The sequence below is a fragment of the Gallus gallus genome, chromosome 9, assembly GCF_016699485.2.
Source record: "Gallus gallus isolate bGalGal1 chromosome 9, bGalGal1.mat.broiler.GRCg7b, whole genome shotgun sequence".
Taxonomy (NCBI): domain Eukaryota; kingdom Metazoa; phylum Chordata; class Aves; order Galliformes; family Phasianidae; genus Gallus; species Gallus gallus.
In genome coordinates, this window is record NC_052540.1 from 2,390,145 (window position 1) to 2,412,803 (window position 22,659).

The window sequence follows — 22,659 nt, forward strand, 5'->3', positions numbered from 1 at the left end:
AGGAAACAGTCCGGAGGAAGCCTTACAGTAGTGGTTAGAGCAACGAGAGCACTGCGAGCCCGACGGGCATGCTTTGAGCTCAGTAGTGATGGACTCATATAACAAAGAACGGTACCTTGTAAGGTTGACCCCCCATGCTGTGATACATGCGTAGTGTTTTCCTCGGCCAGAAATAAACTAGAAGTGTTTCAGACACAACATTTCTCCATTAGCATTTTGTTTTGTTTTCTTGTCAGAAAAAAAGAAATAACAGCAGGCTCCAAACTCTCTCCTGTTCATAATGATACTGTCCTATGTAACTAAAGGTAGTTGTTAGCTTCCAGCTTGGCATTTTCCACTGCACCTTCTAGAGAAGAAAAAAGTCCAGGCATTAGAAGTACTGAACTGTGAGCGCTCCTCCAGCACGCCCAGTAGGTGCTTCTCTCTTGTGTTTAAGCCAGAACAGTAAGTGATGCAGGCAGGAAGCATAGAGAGCAACTGCTTACTGCCGAGCAAAGGTAAGAAAGGTCAAATGTTTATTTCTTATGTTGCTCCTATGCTTGCAGTGCCCAGAATGTTTTAATTATATTTCATGATGCTCTGAACGTGCACAAGGACGTAACCTATATTTACAGCTCACTTAAACTCTTGGTAATGAAAGAGCACTCCTACTCAGGACCTCTGCTCATCAGCCGGAGAACTTCTGGGCATCAGCTTTAAAAACACACTTCTTAACTCTCCAGCAGAAACACTTATCCAGTTTAAAGAGCACTACGAAGAAGAGCTGTTTCTGGGGGGTAGTGGTTTGAGTCTGTACCCGTTCACCTGCAACATCTGAAGTACAAAAATACAATCCCACTCGCAAGGCGCATCTGTTATACCGCTAGGATAGCACTGGGAACTCTCAAGCACACTGTGCCAAACACTGAAGGAACACATAATAAAAACATCAGCCTCCTCTACAGCTTTTCCTCTCTAAATATGTCATTTTCTCTCTTTTAGACAACAACAATAAGGGGGTGATCAAATAAAGAGATCTTTAAAGATTCCACTTGCCCGGCTCGATGCAAATTTCCAGCAAGCAGACTGCAAAGCACCTGTAAGAACACAGCTACAGCAAACGTCCCACGCGCGTTCTGCACCAATCTTCCACCTGGGAGATCTGCTGAAGGCTGAATTTTGGGGGGAAAAACACAGCAAAACTTCTTAACTGTCCCTGAGGCTGAGAAAAAGCAAAGGATGGGTGCTTTGCAGGATGGCCCTGTGCTCTTCCCACCCCACAGCTGCGGGCACTGCCTCATGCTGCCTCCATGCCGCAAAGCAGAGCCTATGTGATGGAGATATGTGGGGGAATGAGAATATCCAGGTTGCTCCCGAACCCTTAATTCAGCTCCCTGATGTGTGTGCATTGTGAAACAATCTTTAATTAGCCGACGAGGAAATTAATAATTATGTACTGAGTGCAGGATTTGGCTGCCGTACAGTAAATAATGCAGCGTGCTACGAAACAACTGCTGATGATTCAGCAGGCACCATCTATCATATGCCCTGCAAGAGGCCAGGGGACTGGGAAAAAAAGAGGCTAGGATCACATCATTAAAGGGGGAGCATCGCTGCACAGCGATGCCAGAGCGGGAGGCGCGGGCTGAGGCTGCACAAGAAATCTGTTTGGTCTTTCGACTTGTAGAGTTCTCGTGATGGATTGTGCAAACAGGGATCTACAGCAAACCAAGACAAACTGGAGGCTTCTGCCCTCAGATGTCAGCAGTGCAGCACAGAGCAAGCAGATCATCGCCGTGTGTTATTCTCAGGTATTTCCATGCAGGGAGGACAGGCTGCATGGGGACACGTGCACACACATAAATGCATTGCTCCTGACCCACAACAGCCCCGTCTAAGGTGGTAGCTCCTGCCTCTGCCCCCTGCCAGCCCAGGCAGACCAGCTGCTGACCTGGGGAGCGCTGCTGGCAGTGATCACCAGATGGGAGCTCGTGGTTCCCGGCTGGCACAGGCAGCCACTGCCCACAGCCTGCTGCCCCCCAAGCTTGCTCGCTGCCCTACGAGCAGCAGTTAGTCCTCGAGCACTTTTGTTCATTTTTAGCAGCGTTAGAACAGAGGTTGCATTTCACAAGCAAATCGCTCCACTGCTGGCGCTGCAGGAAGCCGCTCAGTTACCCCAGAGTGTTAGCAGCAGAGCCCTGACCCCGTGCCCGCCCTAAGCTGCAACAAACACAGCTCCCGGACCCAGGTCAGCCAGCCGACCCACTGAGCTGCAGACCAAAGCCGGCTCCAGACCAGGAGGAACGTGGGGGTGCCTGTACTGAAGAGCGGAGGTGGTCTCCCCATGTTGCCTGCTAATGCATTACTTGCAAAACATCACCAGGAACAAAAAGCAGAAAGTCAAAGCCCCCAGTATTCAAAGCAAAACTGTTCAGCTTTATTTCCAACTTCCCCTTTATTCAGAGCTTCATTTCTGCTTAAAAACAGCTGGAGACTGCTTTGCAGCATCGACATTTAACTACAAACTTGTGGCACTCTCACGCCAAGTAAACAAGCTGTTTACCTCTCAACATGTGAGTATATCATATTCAGCTCCAGCAACTCCTCTGTACAATACAGCCATTACCTTTGCATAAGAATGAAAATCCGAGCAAATTTCATGACTCTCTTTATGATCATTTTTCCTATTAATTTTGTTCCAGATTATCATCTGGCAGCTCTTACAGGCTGATCCAGGGAAAGAGATTATAGCTGTTGTTTTAAGCAGCAGGTGTAGCAATCAACGCCAAAATGTATGCATCCCTCTTGGAGATGTAGTTACAACAAGCAGAGGCAATATTTCCAGCACTGTATGCGAAAACAAAGTGAGGTAATTGATAAAATTGTGCTTCTGAGGAAGAAAAAGAATCCTTATTTCTTTTCCCTACTAACCTGGCTAATTTCAGGAAACATGAGAAATGGAATCAAAACGCTCTGGCACAGCCTGGAAGGGAAGTGAAGCACTGGATAAAGCTTGGCACCCGTTACAGCATGCAAACTGTGCTTTTCAAGCTGAGAAACTGCTGGACTGAAGGGAGGAAATTAAGTAAGAACAGAAAAGAGGGGAGAAGGGAAGCATTTGTAAGCAGCCATAGCAGATGTAGAGGTGAAATATTTGTCAGTGAAGGCATCTAGTCTCTTTTTACCCCAAAGTGGGATTACCTCTGACTGTCCCTATGTATAAATCAGTTCTCAGCCCAGTTTCTGTAGGCACAGAGCACCTTCAAGCTCCCACTAGTACTGCTCTTAGCCATGCTGATCTCTAAAAGTCAGCCCAACACCCCTATCACACAGCATGCCATGTGCCAAAAGCTCTGTTACATCCTTGCACTCATTCGTACAGCTTGGCTGCAGACTTCCTGCAGGGTTTTGATCACTGCCTCCACTTTGGAAGGGGCCTTGCACAGAGCTCGCTCCCACCAATGACCAAAGGAGCCTTCAGAGCCACTGCCTGTTTCTTCTTAGAGGGAAGTCGCTGAGAACAAATGCATGGAAATATGAGGAACCCTTGTAAGAGATGGGATGACTAGAAGTGTTTTGCTCTCTTACAAGAAGAGAATAACGGCATTTAATGGACTAGAAGGACTGCTGACACTCCAGAACTGTATCAGAAGTCATGGGGCTCAGGCTCTGTTCCCATCTCTGGTGCAAACCTATTGCACGATGCACATTCTCCGCAATCCACTCACCTAAATCTGTTTTGTTTTGTTTTTTAAACAAAGTCATTGGCCCTCGTGTTGAGCCTTACAGCAACAAGAAGCTTCTTGGCTGCATCAATACGTCAGAAACTAGTAAGACAGAATCAACAATTTGCTGCAAGCATTTCTGGTTAAGAGATCAAAGGTACTTCTATCAACTCAAATGAGAACAGAATATCTGGAAGCACTCAAAATAGCACAGCCTCCTGTGTCAGGACACGCCACATATTTCAGAATTGTAGTTTCAAGCTTATTGTGTGTGCTGATGTGTAAGGTGGGACAGCACCTTGCCTCTGCAGCCCTCAGTGCTCCCATAGTACCAGCAACAGAGAAGTGCATCACGCCAAGCTGTGGGGAATAACCCTCAGTGCCCGCCTCCCCCCAGCCCCTGCGGGATGCCATCTGATTGTGAGGGCAGCAGGCAGCACTTGTCATAAAGGCTTGGCTGACTGACTGCTCACTGGGTGAAATCAGAGGTTTTCGGAGAGATTCGTGCATTGATTCCTCAATGGTAAAATAAGCTCCGCCAATGATTTTTCTGGAATTCTACCTGGTCATCACTAATTTCTCACAAAATACGTCTGTGTCATCCTGTATCTTGGAAGAGCAGGTGCTTTCTTTCATGTCCCCCCAGGGATGTGTATTTCCCTGTTTTCAGTGCAGTGGCAGCTTTCTCTGGTGTGCGACAAAATACGGTGACAGCTGTTGAAACCGAGATGCCTGATCTACCTTTTCTACTCTCTTGACTCGTGCAGGGACGAAAACAGCTCTTCACTTTGTGGTGTGCATGTTGCTGCAGCAGGCAGCCCAGTGCTGTGCTCCTGTCCCAGCCAGCCTCACTGACTTGTGTTGTTCTTATCCTTTTTTAAAGGAGAATACTGTGCCTGTGCCATCTGTTAAGCAAAGTGCTGCACGTACATTGCAATATGCCCTGCAGCATGCGACAGAGCCTTGCAGATTAGATGTGAAGAGAAGTGGCTGTAAGGGGAGAGAAAAGCCCAGGTGCTGGAGCTGCTACAGGTGAGCCTAAGTGTTTGCCTCCCCAAGGCATTGAGCTGTCAGGATTAATCTTGCTGAGCCCAGGAATGCGCCTCAATAGACACCGCACCCCATTCCAGCAAACCATAAATACCCAGCGGGAGGCTCAGCACCACACATGAAAGCATCTTCTTTCTGCGGGCATGATGGCAGGACTACCACCCATCCTGCCTTGTGCTAGCGCTTTCTTAAGGTGGCTCCTTGATGGAAACAAAGGAGGAGGTAAATGTGGGCACCTGTTGCCTTCCTCCTAGGCAGGCAGCCAAGGGAACCTGCTCTATCCATTCCTCCATCCTTGACCCACCTAGGGAACCCGCTTTTTTACTTCCAGGTCAAGGAATATTCTTCTCGCTTTCTACCTCCTCCCCAAACCAACCCCAAGGGCAGGAAGATCAAGGGAGCCAAAGGGTTCACCTTGTGTAGCCCATTTTCTAAGTACTTTTGGCAAGTCCTGCAGGGAAGGCTGAGGAAAACTGGGCTTCTGTAGACTGACATTGCCCAAGCACCGTGCAGCAAGGGAACAGAACAGCTACCGGTGCTCTGAGCTGGGCAGCTTCAGCAAACCCTGCACCCCAGGCTGTCAGCAACATGCAGTGGTGAGCACATACATAGCAGAGGTGAGGACTGGATGCTGGCTCAGATGTTCAGCCATGAGGATGACAGCAGGCCGACGCAAGGCCCGTGTTTGCAATGACCCCTGGCATGTCACAAGTATTGCTGAGCTGCTGCCCATGGTCCTGTCTGCTGGGGATGAGGGCATTGGCTGTCCTGCACAACTGAGCCTGCACACACAAACCACAGAGGCAAGGCCCTGGCATGGGGAAACTACCACAAAAAGAGCAATTAGGGCTCTTCCAAAAAGAGCAGTCTGGCTAATTGGGGGCTTACGGGTCAAAGGAAATGGATTTGAGTCCCATTTGTGGTTCCAGGGAGCAGCTGGTGCTGCTGTCAGGGATGAGGGGGACATGGGTGGCTCCTCTGGGTGACAAATGCCATGCCAGGCAGCCATGGAGGTGCATAAAACACTCCCTGGAGTTACATGATGCAAGCACTGTGTGTCCCTGTGGTCCAGCTGTGCACTGCTTCGATTGATTGTCACCCACTTCCTGCACAGAGCGGTCCTGCATCTCTTGGATCTTTCGGTGTGTGAGCCATCAAATTTGGATGCCTTTACAGTTTTGGGCTGGCAAGGTTTGGTTCTCATTAAGTGAGTAAAATGTCCCCCACATTCAGATTCCAGCCTGGATTCTGCAGTGCCGCCTTAGCAGCCAGCAGCAGGAGTGAGCTGCACAACCTCCCAGCCACTGCCCTCAAGCATTCCCAGCACTGATAAATAAATGTACCTTACAAACTCTGGCAAATTCAAAGCTGAATTTTAAAAAAAGAAGCCTTTAGAAATCTCCGGGATTTTAGCCACCAGCACGTAACAGCCTCCAGGATGTTCCCCGCCGTGTAACATTTAAAACAATGACTTATTTTCAGAGGAAGAACGTAACCGTCAAAAAGTAGCTCTTTTTGAGCCATGTTAATTAGCTGCACAGCCTGCGCTTCAACACAGGTGATTTCCAGCTACCAACCTTTGAACTGATGGAAGTTTCTGTGTGATATCAGCTTTCCAATGGGCACCTGCATATAAAGTTCATACGTTTTAATTCGTGACTGATGGCTACAGCTTAAAAATCCCAGAGTTTACAACAAACAGCTTTTAGGCTGCGCAGTGCAGAAGAAAAGCAGAGATTTTTGGTTCAGCTTGTTGATATTTCCTAAAATCTCTGAAAGGCCAGATTTCCTGGCTCGCAGCTGAAGGTCAGCAGTCACACAGGGAGTGCTACACGCATCAGAACGAGGAAGAAGAAACGATTGGCACAGTATCGCAATGTAATTAAACAGTGACTTAAGTGGGGAAAAATGGAGAGGACAGAGACAGGCGAGGACTGCAGCCCAACAAGAGAGCCTTCACAGGGGGCAGAGGAACAACCCTGTTTCTTGCAGCCCCCGTGTCACAGGAAAAAAAAGCTCATTTTCCTATGGAAGTTCCCCCAAACCCTCTCGATGTTTGTCACCCACTCTGGGCACAGCACAAGATGTGATGGCACCGGAGAGGTGAGCTCTGTCTCTGCAGCCAGCAGAGGGGGCCCGGTGCAGCTCTCAGCCGCCTCCTGAAATCCCTGCCAGAGCAAAGCTGCTTGCCCGAGTACATTGCTTATCACATTATATCACATACTGAAAGTTTCCAATATTGGGACTGACAGGGCTACGACACATTTCCCAAACTCTTCCCCAAACCCAACTGCAGCCCCCAGCTGAACCCCAGGACGTCAGCACCAACAGAGCAGCGGTGCACCTCGCCCTGCCAATGAAGTGCCCTGCTCAGACCTCCATGTTTGCCCTAGCACTTGCTCATAGCCAGCATATGCCTTCAACACTTAGGATCTGTGAGTTTTTTTCTTTCTTTTTTTCTTTTTTTTCCTTATTAAATTAAAAACAATTGGCTGTAGAGCAAAGCAGTGCTTTCAACTAAAAGGTTAACAGCAAACCAATGACTGTACACAGAGCTCAAATTGGATGCCTTGGATCCTGCTAACCAAACTAAAGCAAAACAACGCTCCGGTAAGCAGACAAGCAAAACTGTAGGCTGTTAAACTTTAAATTTAGCTCTGGCAGATCCCGGGGGAAGGGCATCCCAGCAGGCATGTGTCCTCTGCTACGGATGGAGAGAAGTCAAACTGCAGGGTCCTCTTCCACACAGATCTGTTTTACATGCATGTCTATACCTATCATCTGCACTTCATGTGTACAATTTCTCTAGAAGTACTTTGTATGAGATAAAGGAGACCTCATTCTCAGACACAAAGTGGCTGTCCCAAAAGCAGCCAAAACTACAGATGATAATCGTGCAACAGACATACAGCTCTGACAAGAGGCCTGCTGCCAACCTGGAGCTTTGCAGACCCCCACCTGCAGGATGGATTACCTCATGAAGCCAAGTGTTGAACACCAGCACAGAGAACACTACTTCAGAAGTATATTGCTGTCGGCTTGGTATTTTTTTAGCTAGAGCTTCAGGGCAATTTGCAAGTAGAGACTATTGCCACGATCAGCAGTGAGATTACAAAAGTAAGATCTGCTCTGGTGAATCTGAAGAAGATAGCTCCAGGCCAACAGTTCAGTGTGCCACACCTGCTAGCAAAGAATATATAAATAATGAGGCTTCTAGGATGCAAATACTACAAGGAGGGGTGGACATCCCCATCCAGGGGCCAGTTTGGTTTGGCTACATCCTTCTGCAGCCAAACCAAATTGCAAACATGAAGACAAGCCACGCATTGACACCTCTGCAATCTCCTAAGCTGCACTATCTCCTAAAAGGCCAAACACAGACATGGGGAAAGTGGAAAGGAAAAACCCTTTCTAGAGTTCAGCACACATGCACTGTGAGAACCACATCATCATCAGATTTAGGAATAAATCAAAAACAAAGGCAATGGAAGGTCTCTGCTTTAATCACTTGGCCACAGAAGCTGCTGATAAGAAAATGCAACAAAACCTAGCATCCAGTGCCTAGAATGTCTACTTCTAGTCTAGAGAGACTATAACTCGAGAGTTGAAGAGTAAAATAAATCCTCTACTGAACAGCTTCATACAGCACTACCTGCAAAACGTCTCAGTTTAGTGTAAGTTTAACATCAATTGGAAAATAGGTGGTTTCTACTACATTGCTGCAGCAGTTACTGTGATTTCACTGACCCATCAGCAGCACTACCTTAATTTTAAACCAGCTGTACAGCAGCTAAAGAAAACAAAACAAAAAACGGAGTGTAGGTAAACTCATGCTTGAAACTAAGACACAGCATGATGAATGCTTCTTAAAAAATGGTGTCTTGCATAAATCATAAGCTCTATATTGATTGCAAGCATAGTTAATCAAACTGAAAAAGGTATAATGGGAGCAGGAACCATCTTCCTGGCCTTGAGGGCTCAAGTGAGGCTATTTCCACTGCAAAACACTAATGATCTGTGCATTATGGTCTGTTACAGCAATGCTTTGTTTATTGAACACTTGCATTGTTTGATGCTTTAAAAAAAAAACAGAAACAAGAACAACAAACTTGGCTATGCACCACAGGAATTAATGCCTGTTTTTCTAAAATACTACTAATAAGGAAAGCTCTCACAGCTCTAATTGGCATTCAACACAAGCATCCCTCTCTGAGATGCTTCTTTTTGCATACCATTACTCTTATTGCTGTTATTACTATTGATCCACCAAAGCATCACCCTTAAGTTAAACCAGTCTTTCACTAACATAATCCTCAAAGCTTTCCATCAAGACTTACACCCTCTTTCATGACACAGGTAGAAGCCCGTTCTTTTGAGTATTTGGGGCAAAAATAAAGACCAGATGAACCAGCCAAGATTCACAAGAGGCAGAGAAGGGAGAGGGTGCTGAAGCTGGTGGATCTTCTGCACTAACTTTTGCAAGAGGCTGGAGGGGCAAGTGTGCTCAGCAGCGGTTCCCATTCAGCTGACATCCTGAGCAACCATCATTGGAAGGCTCTCTTGAAAGTCTTGGCTATCACTTCTTAAGGCAGGTGAAAATCAATTAATTTTGAGCTTTTAAAAGAATGCCTTTGCCGTGGTCAACCCTGGCCACACAGCTACAATGCATTTTGCAGAGATGCACTGCCTTTTCTTTCTATTCGGTACAAAAGCACTTAATCTTGGTTATCAGCTCCCTGAAGGTCAGGTTTATTTCTTTAGATCTATTATGTACTGTTTGAAATTTCCAGTTCCACCTTTCTGGCTATTATAGCTTCTTTCTCCAACTCCTATTCTTCTCATGGTAACTCCATATGATGACTGCTGATAGAGTTAGGAGGACCGTGATTTTAAATGCCTGACCTTCTTCAAAATCTGATAATGGATACAGTCTCTGAATCATAGGTCATCTCAATTTTGCTAATAAACCATTTATTTCCAGTGGCCTTCAAGGTCTTGAGGCTTTCTGTGCACTACAAAATGTATTCTTCAGGGAACAATAAAAGTAAGAGAGCCATCCTTTGCCATTGCTTAGCACACTACAAGGGATGCTGTGCTTTGGAGAGCGTGCCTGCCTACCACTACTTAAGTGCAATGGCCTCCAAGTTCTTTGCTCTCATATACCACATGAGAATATGTTTGTGCAGAACTTAAAGGTATAAACATCTAACAGGAACTCAACTCTTTAATTGCAATCTACATGGAAGAAATAAGAAAAATCCAAGACTCCTTAGACCCTCCACATCTACTGAGGACTATCCAGTCACCTTTACCGTAGCCTTCAGCTTCCCATGCCAAGTCTTACATCAGTACCTCCAATGTTATGCTGCTGTGGTAAGACCTGATTACGTTATGCTTGTAAAAGCTGCATCTGTGCCAAAGGACACAGTCTGATGGCACAAGTGCCTGCCAGCCTCCTGCAACGGCCTCACTGAAACGGAGTTCTCAAAATGACTCGTTCCTTCACAAACACAGCCTGAGGTACAATTGCTATTGAAGGTCAACATTTGGACAAACTACCGAACAAGATGCAGAGGAATTCATATCGAACATGAATACTGCAGTGACTGGGACACGAGCAGGAGGTGAACAGAGCAGTTTTACTTACTGTCAAAGCTTCTGTACTGCGCTGTTAGGATCGTCTGCACGGAGCGGCCCGCCTCTTTCATCATGGCTTCGAATTCACTTCTGCTTTTGTTTGCAAAGTTCTCCTCCATCTCACTGGTGCAGCAGGTGTAGCCTTGCGGACAGATTCGCAGGTGCTCCCCTAAAGTGAGAGAAAGCACAGCTGAGTAGCCAGCTCTGGAAAGGGAAGGATTTCACCCCAGATGACCTGAGCATAAAAACATTATGACTCCCTTATAACCTGGCCTGCATTATGCATCTACTTCACTAATTGCAGTTATTCTGCATTAGCATAGCAGTTGGTCTGAATACAGGTAGAAGTCTGTGCGATGTGATGCCCTCACAGAAGAATGTGAGGGAAGGAAAAGTGAAGACAATAAAATCCATGCACTGGGCAAGGAAAAAAGAAACACAAGTATCTCCCACCCCATCTGCCTTAGACAGAGCCCAGAAGACATGAAAGTCTCTCATGAAATGACACACTAATTGTCTTCAATTCTAATACTAATACAAGTTTAATACTGCACACATCTCTTAGGACAGCTGTTTGAAACTACTTTGCCAAAAAACAAAACCCAAAAAAACCACAAGGAATAACCCCTCAAGCCCTATCCCTATCCTGAGAAGGGATTTCTATAACCAGAGAGATAAGATTAGGGAGAAGTTTTCAAAATACAGAGGTGTGCTGAAAACCAGTGGAATCTGGGTGGCTAATTATCCTCCACACGTTTTGAAATTTACCCATTTACTCTTTTTTCAATGAGAACTCTTATCTCCCAGAAAGAAACACAACCGCTCCCCCAAAAGAGTTGCTATGACAAGCACTGATTGAATATACCCTTTACAAGGGTATAAGGAACTATATAACTATAAGGAACTATCAAACTATAAGGAAGGACAGGAAAGGTAAAATGACAGACGTTAAGTTGAAATATCCTTCAGAATGGAAGTTCCTTCCACCCGAAAACACAGCTCACACTCCTCCTTGCCCAGCAACAAGTGTTCATTTGAACAAAATCAAACATCATGGTTATTTCTTTTAAAGAATAAAAAACCACCTTGTTTCAAGTACTCATTGAGATAAACCAATTGCAAAGTATGTGCATTTACTGGGACTGCCAGTGATTTTGCTGGCAGTTTTACAGGACTGCTGTCTCGATGTCAGAGCTTAGATAAATATTTAATATCCCGTTTCATCTTTTGTGCATCAACAGCTGAATCTGCACAGTCCCAGAGTTTCCCACTGAAGTCCTGAGTTATTTCCAGCCCAGAGCCCTTAGCAAATGCATGCCTCAGGTTAAAGGGTCTTTAAAACTGGGCACGTGTCCTCCCCTTGTCAACGCCACGTAATTAGCAGCCCAGAAGCCATTCTGACAGGAGAGCTCTGTAGCTGATGCATTTGAGGCAGACGACATTCAGGAGCTTGCACTAGCTGGCACTGGGTTCCCTGCCAGCAGACAGCTCCAGAACAACGTGCAAGCAGGTGAAGTGAGACTGCTCAGGAGCGCTCAGGTTCCAGAGGAACAGGAGTACCCCAGGACCTGCTGCTGCCCAGCTGTGGGGCAGAACAGTCCCCACAGTGCACCCGGAGCTGCACTGCTAGGCCACGCTGCCTGCGGGTCTCACTGGCTGCAGGCCCAGCGCCAGTGCTGCAGCTCCACATGAGTCGAGCAGCCCCACGTAGGAACCAAGAGGCAAACACCAGCAGTGTGTGCTGCTGTGCTAAGCCTTCCTCTTGTCTGTTTCCTCCCAGACAGCTGGAATTTTTTTACAAGGTACAGCTTTGTTTCACGTCACAGCAAATTAAAATCTTCTTGCCCGGTCTCTTCTGCCTGACTTCTGCTTCCATGGTTTTTCTGAGGAGAATCAGCATTTACTCGCTGTTGTTTTACTGCTGCAAACATTCTCCCGCACTCCCATTACTGTCCCAAGGATGAAGCGATCCCTGTCAGTGACAGGCCCTGCCAGGCCTGCTGGCCAGCAGCAGCACCAAGACTGGAAGGCTCAGCCTCAGCCACCAACAACCCCTTACAATTTGGCAAGCCAAGGCCAACTGCTGGGAATGGCCCTCTGAGAGAGCCCCTGCTAACCTGCCATGAGCACACTGCACCCGGCCTCAGCAATGGCTTCCTGCCCCTCTTCTCCAGGCTGCAGCGAACTCCAGCAGGAGCATGGGGCACCCGGAGCAGAGCCCCACTCAGAACTGTGCCCACCAAGTCTGGAACCGCAGGGAGCAAACACTGCGCTCCAGAAACAAAGGGAGAAAACAGGAGGCCAGCAGCCTGGGGCCGGCCTCATGCCTGGGGCCTCATGTCTGGGGGCTGCAGCCTGGGCAGAACCACGCCTGCCCTGAGAAGGAGGCAGGTACCCAAGAGGATGGGCTCTGTGCTGCACCCTAGCTACCCGCCACCAAGGAGGAGCAGCAAGGTTTTGAGGTGTGCTAATTACAGCGTGACATGATTACAGTGTGACATGAGCAGACAAAATCCTCCATGCTCCCACCCCAGCCTGAAGCGCCGGCTGTGTTTCAGCAGTGGCTGCGCTCCAGCACCACTCTGCTAGCAGAGCATCACACAACCTGCAGCCAACGGAGAGCAGAGAAAGTAGGGGGAAGACAGAAAGGGAAACTGCAAACTCGTAGCTAAAAGTGCTTAATTTTACACAACTTAGGAGATTTTTTTTTAAATGCTTAAATTCAGAGCAGCCTTAATTCCTTTTGATGCAACATTTGTATTATCTTTCTACCGGAGGTGTTTGTAGTGTACTCAGCACCACGGCATTTTATCTCAGTGGAAGCTAAGTTCTCCTCATTTGTATGCCTAACTTGGTGTGTACAGAAAAGTCTTACAGCTCTGCCAGAATGCTTCTCTTGCTTCGCTTTTTAACCTGACCCGCCCTGCATTCGCTACTATTATTTCAACATTTCTTTAAATTGATTTCAAAATAAACATACTCTGGACTGTATTTTTGTTTTCCCTGTATTTCAAAGATCATTTGTTTGCTAACTCAACGTTATGTCATTGCTGACAGTGCACTATAAATACCTCTGGGTTCACTTGGCTGGAGATTATCTGCAGATATCTATGGAGAGCCGGAGATGTTCTGCAAGCAGTAAATCTGCAAGACACAGTGCACTCTTCCTCTCTACTGCTGCATCAGAGAAATGTCCTGCTGCCTGCAGCTGACGTGCTGCCCACCATTTGCTCCACAGCATGTGCTTCCAGGTTGGGAAAAGCTTTGCAGAAAGCAAAAGAATGCAGCAGAAGGCAAACGGGCAGCAAACAGAGGATGGTCGAAATCTTGCAGATAATAGATATACTCCAGATATACTCAGACCAACTTAGGGCATGAGAGCCTGTAACTTAAAACCCAGACTTCTCTCATGGCTCCAGCCTTCCAATCGTGGCCCACTGCTGGGCAGCATAGCACAGAGGCACCCAGTGTGCATTGGATGCCTCAGCTCATACCAGCTCTGCTCTGCTTTACGTGCTCCACATTTAAGACATGGATGACTAAGTACAAGAAGAAGCACTCTGGGATGCCCAGCTTCCCCCTCGCAGAGCTGTTTGTTCTGTTTGCCCAAACCTTTAGCAACCAAAAATGCGTGGTTCAGTAAATGTCTCAGGAAGAGTGGGCTGCCAACCCAGGCTGGGATGTAACACATGGGCTTCACTGACTCCTCGAAACAGAGACAGGGCAGAGCACGCATGAAAACAGCACCAAATTCTTCACTTACGATGAGCTACCCTGGAGTGGAGTGGAAAGGAATAGGCAGGAGGCTGAGGACAAGAAAATCACACAGCCTGGCTACAGGCTTTGATCGTCCTTCAGATACCCTCTCAGCTGGCAGTGTTAGCAGAATGCTTTGGCTATCAAATTCATGACTCTGTTTGAGAGTGCCAGCTATCAAATCACTTCACCACTCGTGCCACAGCCCCCAGGAAGAGCCCTGCCGCACACACCACTGACTCAGTGGGGCTCAGCCCCCCAGGCAGGACAGGCCTGGGGGTCTAAATGGAGAAGGACAGGCCCGGGGGTCTAAAGGCAACACCGAGAGCTCTCAGCTCCCTTTAGCCATGGGAACAGTGCTATTTCTATTGTGCTCACATGATGCAGGAGATTGAATTTATCACAGTTTTTGCAGAAGGTTGGGGGTTACTTGGATGCGTTAGAGTATCTAAATGCAAATTATTACAAAAATAAATCCTGGGAGGAATAATTTATTCCAGGCTGTGATAAAAATCCATCACGAGTCTTCCCTCCTAGTTGTAATGCTCATCCCACCCATTCTCCAAACTGCTCCAGAAACTCTTCTCATGCTCCTAGACCCAACCAACCCCTACTGCTCCATTCTGGCCCTCAGCACCTGCAGCCCAAAGCCGATCCTCAGGGGCTCCTCGGGGTCTGGTCACAGACAGCCAGGCTTGCTGAAAACCCACACTGCTAAGAGCCCTCCTGCACGCAGCCTGGGGAAGGCAGGGCCCAGCCCTGGGGCTGGTGCAGCCAGAGAACACAGGAACACCAGGTGAGTTCCACTTCTCTCCACGTGACCTTGCTAGGCACCTAACAAACAGGCAGTGCTATGAAAGCACATCCCTTCCTTGTGCCTCCCTGCTTGTCCTGCTTCAGGTGCTCCTGTCCTCACCTCTTTTAAAATTCGTGTGTTTGAAGAAAATATGACCCCCAGATTGATTTAGAACATGCTGATAAGTCACTGACAGCACAACCTTTCACACTGGTACCATGAAACCCACTACCACGGTGCCTTGAAACGCAGTCTTGTCACATTTAACTCCCAGAGGAAAAGGGGGAGCACAGAAACATTTGACTGGGACACAGCCTTGTGGCTGACCCTCGTAGGATGAGCTCCTCATGCACTTCTCATTCCAGGTGTGCTGAGGAACATTAACCACCAGGCTTCTTCCCAACACCTCTGCACCCAAGCATCTGCGTAAGGTGGACAGGGGGCAGCTGCTCTCACAGCAGCTGCCAGCATCGGACTGAACTGAAAGCCACGCTGCTCTGTTAAGGGGAGCACAACTCAGAAAGTCTCCTGCTTTGCAAAGGCTGGTGTCAGCTCGGCGCTGTGCAGCCTGCTTCTTTGCTGTGCAGTTAGCTGAGGGCAAAATGGGAGATCTATTTTCTGGCTGTGTGCTAAGAGTATTGGTCTGTTTGGCTTCACTTTGCACGTAGTGTCAGCGGAGTCATGGCAGGCCCAAATATGAAGTTCTGAATAGCAAACCTTCCAAATTTGATCAAAAGGCACGGAGCTGTGTTCCTCCCCACTCTGAGCAATAGCAGTGGACAAGGATGTGCCGCTTTCATCATGCACCACCTGATGGTTGATCAGACAGTCTGTGCTACCTGAGATGAACTCATGTTTTTGTGCCAGATAAAGAAAACATCAGCGATACAAACAGCAAACCGTGCCTTAAGACAACACAACAGCAAAACATGAATGCACATTCACACAGCCCATCACTCTGGCCAGGATTATACCCAACAAGTGAAAATGCAAGGACAGATAATCCATAAGAAATGCTCACTCCACTCTTTACCTTTCAACTCCTACCAAGATTTAATAAACTATCAAAACACTGTTAACCAAATAAGACAACTCAATCTGGCTGCTGCAGGGAGTTGGCTCCATACCAGGTCAGCACTGCTCCATAACTGCATTACAATGAAGCTCTGACCCAATGGAGAGATGCAGGTATTTCTGAGAAATACCACAGCTGGCATCCTCAGGGCAAAAGACCCCAGGCAGGCGGAGGCCCACTCTGTCTTGCAGCTGCTCGGGCCAGGAGCGTGGCTTTCAGGGAGAGAGGGGATGGTGTGGGTAAGGCTGGATGGGAATTTCCTCCTATCTGCTCTGTTCGTGCGTTCAAATTCGTCAGACTGCAAGCTGTCAGCTCAGTGTCACGCTCACACACTGGAAGTGTGGTATCAATTTGTTTAATCCCAGACCCCGATGTCAGAAGAATTTTTAAGGCAGGCAAACATGGGCAGAAAAAAAGTTAATTAACAGAGCAGAAAGAGCCACCTTCATGTCCTGGAAAAATATTAAGTACAGAGTCAGATAAGAACGCCTTCAGAAATGACAGTTTGAGAATCCTAATGTCATCAGCGCATGTTTCTGTGGCACACTGCCCAAAGGAAGGGAACAGAGAAAATGTCACAAACGCTGACAACAGACTTGATTCTTACTGAGCAGCTCTGCACGAAAGCAGTTTACCCACTCACTGCTCCTTTGGGGTTGGGCAGCGTCACTCTGAATGAACAAACTGCTCCCGGTTCCTCATTCAGGGCTTGGATGTGCCCTTCGCCACAGGGCCTTGGCTCTCCCTCTGACTCGCAGCCCTGCACACGCAGCACAGATCAGTGCAGGGTGCAGCGATCCAAGCCTGTGTTTAAGGACAAAGTAGGAAAGGCCTTATAATTTGCAGCAGAAAATATCTTTTTTTGGTGGTTGGAGAGAGGAATGAAAGGATTTGGCTCCAGGGCCAAATCCACATGTACCACAAGCGAGGACCTCCGCATCGCAGCGCTGATGGAGCACACCACAGCCCGGCGCTCCCTGAACCTCACCCTGGCTCTGGAGCTGGCAGGGAGCTGCCCTGCTGCAGAAGGGAGCTGATCCGCCCCGAGAGGCTTCATCAGGGGAGCCACCACACGGCCTGCAATTAGCGCTCTCCAAATAAGCCAGTCTTGAAAGAAGCTTTCAGTTCAGATCAGAACAGTCGCGGGGATCAGGGAGGAATGCACAGGGAGCCGACTGTTGCGCTCTTTCCCTTTCTCTGAAAAGCAGGAAACCCTTTAAAAGGATCTCAGACAAGGGAAGAATTATCCTGTCTCTTCGCATAACGCTTGTGGGGATGAACTGAAGTTGTTTGTCATAATCCATCACTGACAACCTCTTTCAGAGCAGTCCTGAGCACATCAGCTTCTTGCCAGATGTTCTGCTTTATTTTTTTCTTTTCCTTCTTGGAACAAAGAGTCTTTTTATCCTCAGTTTGCTGCAAACTAAAATAAGATCAAACTGGAAACCTATTGCTCTTATCAGATGCAGTTTCCTTCGTAACAACGTAGATACGTTAGTACATAAGAGGCAACGCAATTCATTAACCAATGTTTTTCAATTTCCTCCCAGAAGATGTTCTGCTAGCTTTTCTCCCAGTTTGCTGCAGGAGGGAGCAGTCCAGGAGAGCAACCTAAAGGGCACTAAACTAAGATTAGAGATGCAGTTCTTTAAGAGGCGATAGCTTCTGGCCTATTCCCGAGTAACCAAACAAACCCAAACCCAGCAGCAACAGCTTTCAAGCATTACAATCCAGGACACAAACCTGAGAAAGGGTTTGGTCCAGAAAGCATGGGCTCTCCAGTCCTGCTGCTGAAGGAAAATGGTGACACTGCACTTCAGGATAAGGAGGCAGGAGAACTTCAGCATGGCTTCAAGGATGTTGCTCAAGAGTAGGGCGTGCTCGTGGCCAGTCCCTGTTATTTCAGTGGAAAGAACATGAAAACTGGGATTCCTCTTTCATGCTAGGTAGAATTCAGTGTCCCTTTAGCCCCAGCTGAGCTGCTTCAGCAGTAGATGCTGGTCTGAAGACACTGGCAACAAACTCCCTGGGTTTCAGACCCACGCTAAGTGCTGAGCTCCTGCGATGCAGCCCTGTTTCCTACCCCTACGAGGATGACAGTACACCTGGGGCAGGGTGCCCAGCGCTGCCTCCCTCCCACTACACTGTGGGCAGCGTGCTCTGCCCTGCAGGAAGGCTGCAGCCATGTGCTCCCAGCTCACACCATTGTCTGCTGAAAGCACAGATCTCCCCGGGGAAAAGGGGCAAATTAAAAACCCCAACCACTCTGTCTGCTGGTAGGAATGAAAATGACTCCCAAGTATGCAAAAAAACTTGCCCTGAAATAGTTATTAAACAAATGAAACTATTAAATCTAAACCTAATTTAGCTTGAATGAATTTGCAAAAACAAAATGCTTATGCCCAAAACCTAAAGAAATTAGGTTTAATGACCGTCAATCCTGAATTCCATAAATATGTGTCTTTTTAACTAAAAGGTGCGTGTAATGAATTGTCTGAACCACAGCAATTCAGAATCATCCTTTTCAGATCTCTGTGAAAATCTGAGTTTTCCTATGCAGCTGTTGGTTTGTGCCATAAAAGAGGAGCGCTCATCTCTGCTCTACGTGTCAGTGGGGATGCAGGAAGGTGCAGGGTTGCAGGGGCAGTTCTGGTTGCTGTGGGCTTTTTCATGTTGCAACTCAAAGCTCTGTCAGGTCCAGAAACACTCAGTTTCTCCCCAGGTATTGCTTCGTGTCCTGAAGGTTTTGACGGGCAGCAAAACTGCGGAGGCCTTTCCTACAGTTTAAGCCACCATGATAGGAAATGTGAGCTATAGGGTCATCTCGTGGGAACGTGAATTGCAGGCTTCTGGCTGGACAAAAATCACACAGTTGATGCAGAACTTAGAAGAATGAGTCTGGAGCCTGCAGAAGCCTCTGGTTGCTGCGTGCAAGATATCCGCAGCAGGAATTCAGTATGCTGCCTTCCACCCCTGCACAGGTGAAGCCTGCGCCATCGCTCTTCCTTTTGTGCCTCCATCTGATCCTCCCAGCTGCCAAGACACAGTGGATATCCCCAAGGAGCTCCTCAGCTATCCTCAGAGCTCACGCAGGGCTACCGAGAGCCGAGAGCCCAGTTTTGGCCCCGCCGCCATGTTGTGAGCAGCCTTCTGCAACAGCCTCATCATCCCCTGCCATTGGGGTGAAATGGGCTCAGCACTGCTATCCCAACACCCTGCTCGACCTCAAAGTGGCTCATCCAAAATTTTACCAGAGAAATTTATCTCGGGCGACTCCTGTTTGAAAACTTAATGGAAGTGTAGTCGTTCCTCCCTGAGCGTCAGGAACAGATGACTAAGAAATGTTGCCAGTATCTGTCTTTCAGCAAGATTAGTGCTGGGTTTGTGTGGTATCCTATTTATAACCTTGACAAACAGCTCACCCAATCATTTCATACTTAATCATAGCTGTCTGCCTGGCTCCCTTCAGAGAAATGCTTTTCAAAAAGTATCTGCCAACAACATAGGAACAAAGGGAAGCAAACCACAGTAAAAAAAAACCTCACTCCCCAAACCAGCAAACAGCACAGGCTCCCAAGCAGTACAGAAACCAGGTCCTGGTAAATCACGAGGCATAATTATAGCATCGTGATTCGTGGTGCTGCACAGCTACAGTTAGTCAGCGTTTCCACTGTAAACCCCTATTTTCAGAGAGGTTTGCAGCTCAGCTGCAAGAAATTAGTCCATGATGAAATTTGGCAGTAGAAATCCTAGAGTAAGGATTTTTATTTTTCTTAACCGTTTAGAAAGCAAAGAATCACAGAATCACCGAGGTTGGAAAATACCTCTACGACCATCCACTCCAACCATCCACTTCACCACTAAACCACACCCCTTAGTACCACATCTACACGTTTCTTGAACACCTCCAGGGACGGTGACCCTGGGCAACCCATTCCAGCACTGACCACTCTTTCAGAGAAGTATTTTTTCCTAATATCCAATCTGAACCTCCCCTGCTGCAATCGGAGGCCATTCCCTCTTGTCCTATCACTGTTACATGGGAGCAGAGGCCAACCTCCACCTTGCCACAACCTCCTTTCCTTCTTTCAGGCAGCTGGAGAGCAAAAAGGTCTCCCCTGAGCCTCCTCTTCTCCAGACTGACCCATCCCAGTTCCCTCAGCCGCTGTTTCCCCCATTCCCAAATCCCCCCTTATTTCTGAGGCTGTAGCAGTAGTCATTTAAAAAAAGAGAGAGAGAGAAGAGCACTTCTCGGTGCTTTTTGGTGGTTGGTTTTTGTGTGTCTCTCTCTGTGGTTAATGGGACCAAAACATAAATTTAGCCGGGATGTTCAGCTCCAGAAGTCTTATAAGAGTTTGAGGTTGTGATTCCCACAATTAGAACTCAATTTTCCATTGGACACATTGGTGTTAGTAACCATGGAGTTGATTGCTATGCATTAAGGCGCCTTTACCCTCAGAGTAAACTCTGCCTATTTATCTGGTGCCAAAGATGGGTTTACCCTTGATGGGATAGAGCTGTTAATTTACATGTCTTTCGATCTTTCTTTGAAACACCATTTTTCAGGGATTATCAGAGATTGCTTCCTGCTCTCACCCCCAAACCCCGCACTACCCCTGCTGCTCCCCACACATCCAGCTCCCAGCAGGGCTCTCACTGGCACTCATACAGGCATGGCTGTGACCACTGTGGAAGAAGTGCGATGAAGGGAAAGGAGCAATACCCTGGTGGGACAATGTTAAACAGAGCCTTTCGCAATATTTTCACCTGCACAGAGATACTGACTGCTGTTTGCACGCCTGGGAACGTCAGAAAAACACTTTTGCTCTTTTCCAAGTAGCTCTGGGCTCTGCCTCCTAACAATTCAGCATTCAAGGCGGTAGTTAGGAATTAAGAGAGAAATGAACTCAGTAAGATTACTCATGTGCCTTCAATCATTTACAGGACTGTCAGCCAGATCGCGGCTCCAGAAGACTGGATTGCAGCTCCCACTGCAGCCATTACCCCGACACAGCACATGCGCAGAGGAACAGCTGACAGCAGTGCTGCAATGCCTCCACAGAGCATGGTTATGGTTCGGAAAATCTCACAGAAACTGTCATTCATTCAGTACTCAGCTAAATGCGTAAGGAGGGGTGAAAGAAGAACTCTGCAATTTCAGGCATTTATAACCTGAAAGGGACCCATTCTTGACATTTTGGTTCCTGGGTCTTTTTCACCTGAATGTCATTAAGAAATGGCAGATGCAGTTAGGATGCAGTCTGTTCCATCTTCTTTTCTTTACCCTCTTCCCCAGAACACAAGCTTTCGATATTCTGCAGCTACCTTGGAAGCCTTTATGAGCCAGTCAGTAGAAGATACCACTTTTAAAACATGAACTTAATGCTCTGATACTGTATGTCCAAGTAGGTACGTCATTTCCATTTGGGAAAATCTGTGTATCTTGTGCTTCAGGTCCCAGGAACGTAATGGGCTCTAAATCCTGGATCCCAGCAAAAGCCACAAGCACTCCTTCCAATCCTGTGTTTTCTGAGCTCCCTGATATGCCTTGTTCTTGTATGACCACATTCTTGTGCATCACGCCACAACACCATCACCAATAAGCCTGAAAGCAGGTTTATCAAGTCCACACATTCAGTTAAGCCAACGGGAAATGTTTTTGGAGCTCTTAAAGATGCAGTACACCATCTCCATACATTCACCAGTCTGGCCAATATTGCAATTCATGAGTGTAATTCAAAGGCACCTTCTCTTTCGCAAGATCTCAGGAGAAGTGTAATCCCAGTCTGAGCAGAAAGTGACAGCACAGCTACCCTGCAGTCAGTATGTTTGTCAGCACTACCCTGCAGCATTCTTTCCCCGGGTTTGTTCCGGAGCTACAAAACCAAATGTCTGCAGAGAAGCAAAGGCTCTGAGAGCAGCAGGCTGTGCTCTGCAGAGCACTCCTGCTTGTGTGCAGGTTGCCTGCATCCCAGCAGCAAACTCTATGGCCTTTACTGACTGGAGAGCAAATCAGGCAGGATTTGCTTCTCTGAGCACCCACGTAAGTAAACACTAGCAATCCTCTTGGTTTGCTCTCAGTAAGCAAGTCATGTTCCAGCCTTCAGGCTTCCCCAGGGTGCCGCTAAGGGACTGCTCCTCTCCTTCCACCTGTGGTCACACAGCTTGAATGCCAGTCATGGTGAGCTGCAGCAAACCTGGGAGGGAGAAATCTCACAGAAACAGGTGCTGTCACTGGGGATGCCCAGAATCAGGCTGGGCAAACAGCTCTAAATATTCTCTGCTGAGCAGCTCCGCATTTGCTGAGACACGTGGTCTCAGAGGACTCTCATCCTCCATTTCCTGAGATGTTATGACCTGTCCATCTCCTAGCTAGAGTGCCAGGCACAGGCAGGCCATAAGGGATACTCCTGCACCTGGGCTGGGAATGCAGACAGCAAATCCAGCGGGTGCTGACAGTCATGTATACTCACCCAGCACTAGAAATAAAAGGTGCAGTAAGACCTGCACCTCTAATTGCATCCTCATTGCTTGTGACAGCTGAAAAAGCCTTCATTAATTCACTTCACACCCTCTTTTTTATCCAGTTCAAACCCCAGTCATCAGCAGAATGGGAGCAGGGTGGGACACAAACATGTGTG

General features: G+C 47.6%; 1 protein-coding gene and 1 long non-coding RNA gene across 2 annotated transcripts in view; one reads left to right on the top strand and one right to left on the bottom strand.

Annotated features, from left to right (window-relative positions):
• The window catches only part of GPC1 (glypican 1), a 163,087-nt gene that overhangs the window by 69,700 nt on the left and 70,728 nt on the right, over positions 1-22,659 (bottom strand). The window contains exon 2 of the mRNA NM_001305060.4: positions 10,402-10,560. Coding sequence (NP_001291989.1) covers positions 10,402-10,560 — 159 coding nt within the window. The remainder of the gene's footprint in view (positions 1-10,401; positions 10,561-22,659) is intronic.
• LOC121111500 lies at positions 3,022-7,186 on the top strand. Its single transcript, XR_005862352.1, has 3 exons — positions 3,022-4,227; positions 4,588-4,736; positions 5,869-7,186. It is a non-coding gene; the product is annotated as an uncharacterized LOC121111500 (long non-coding RNA).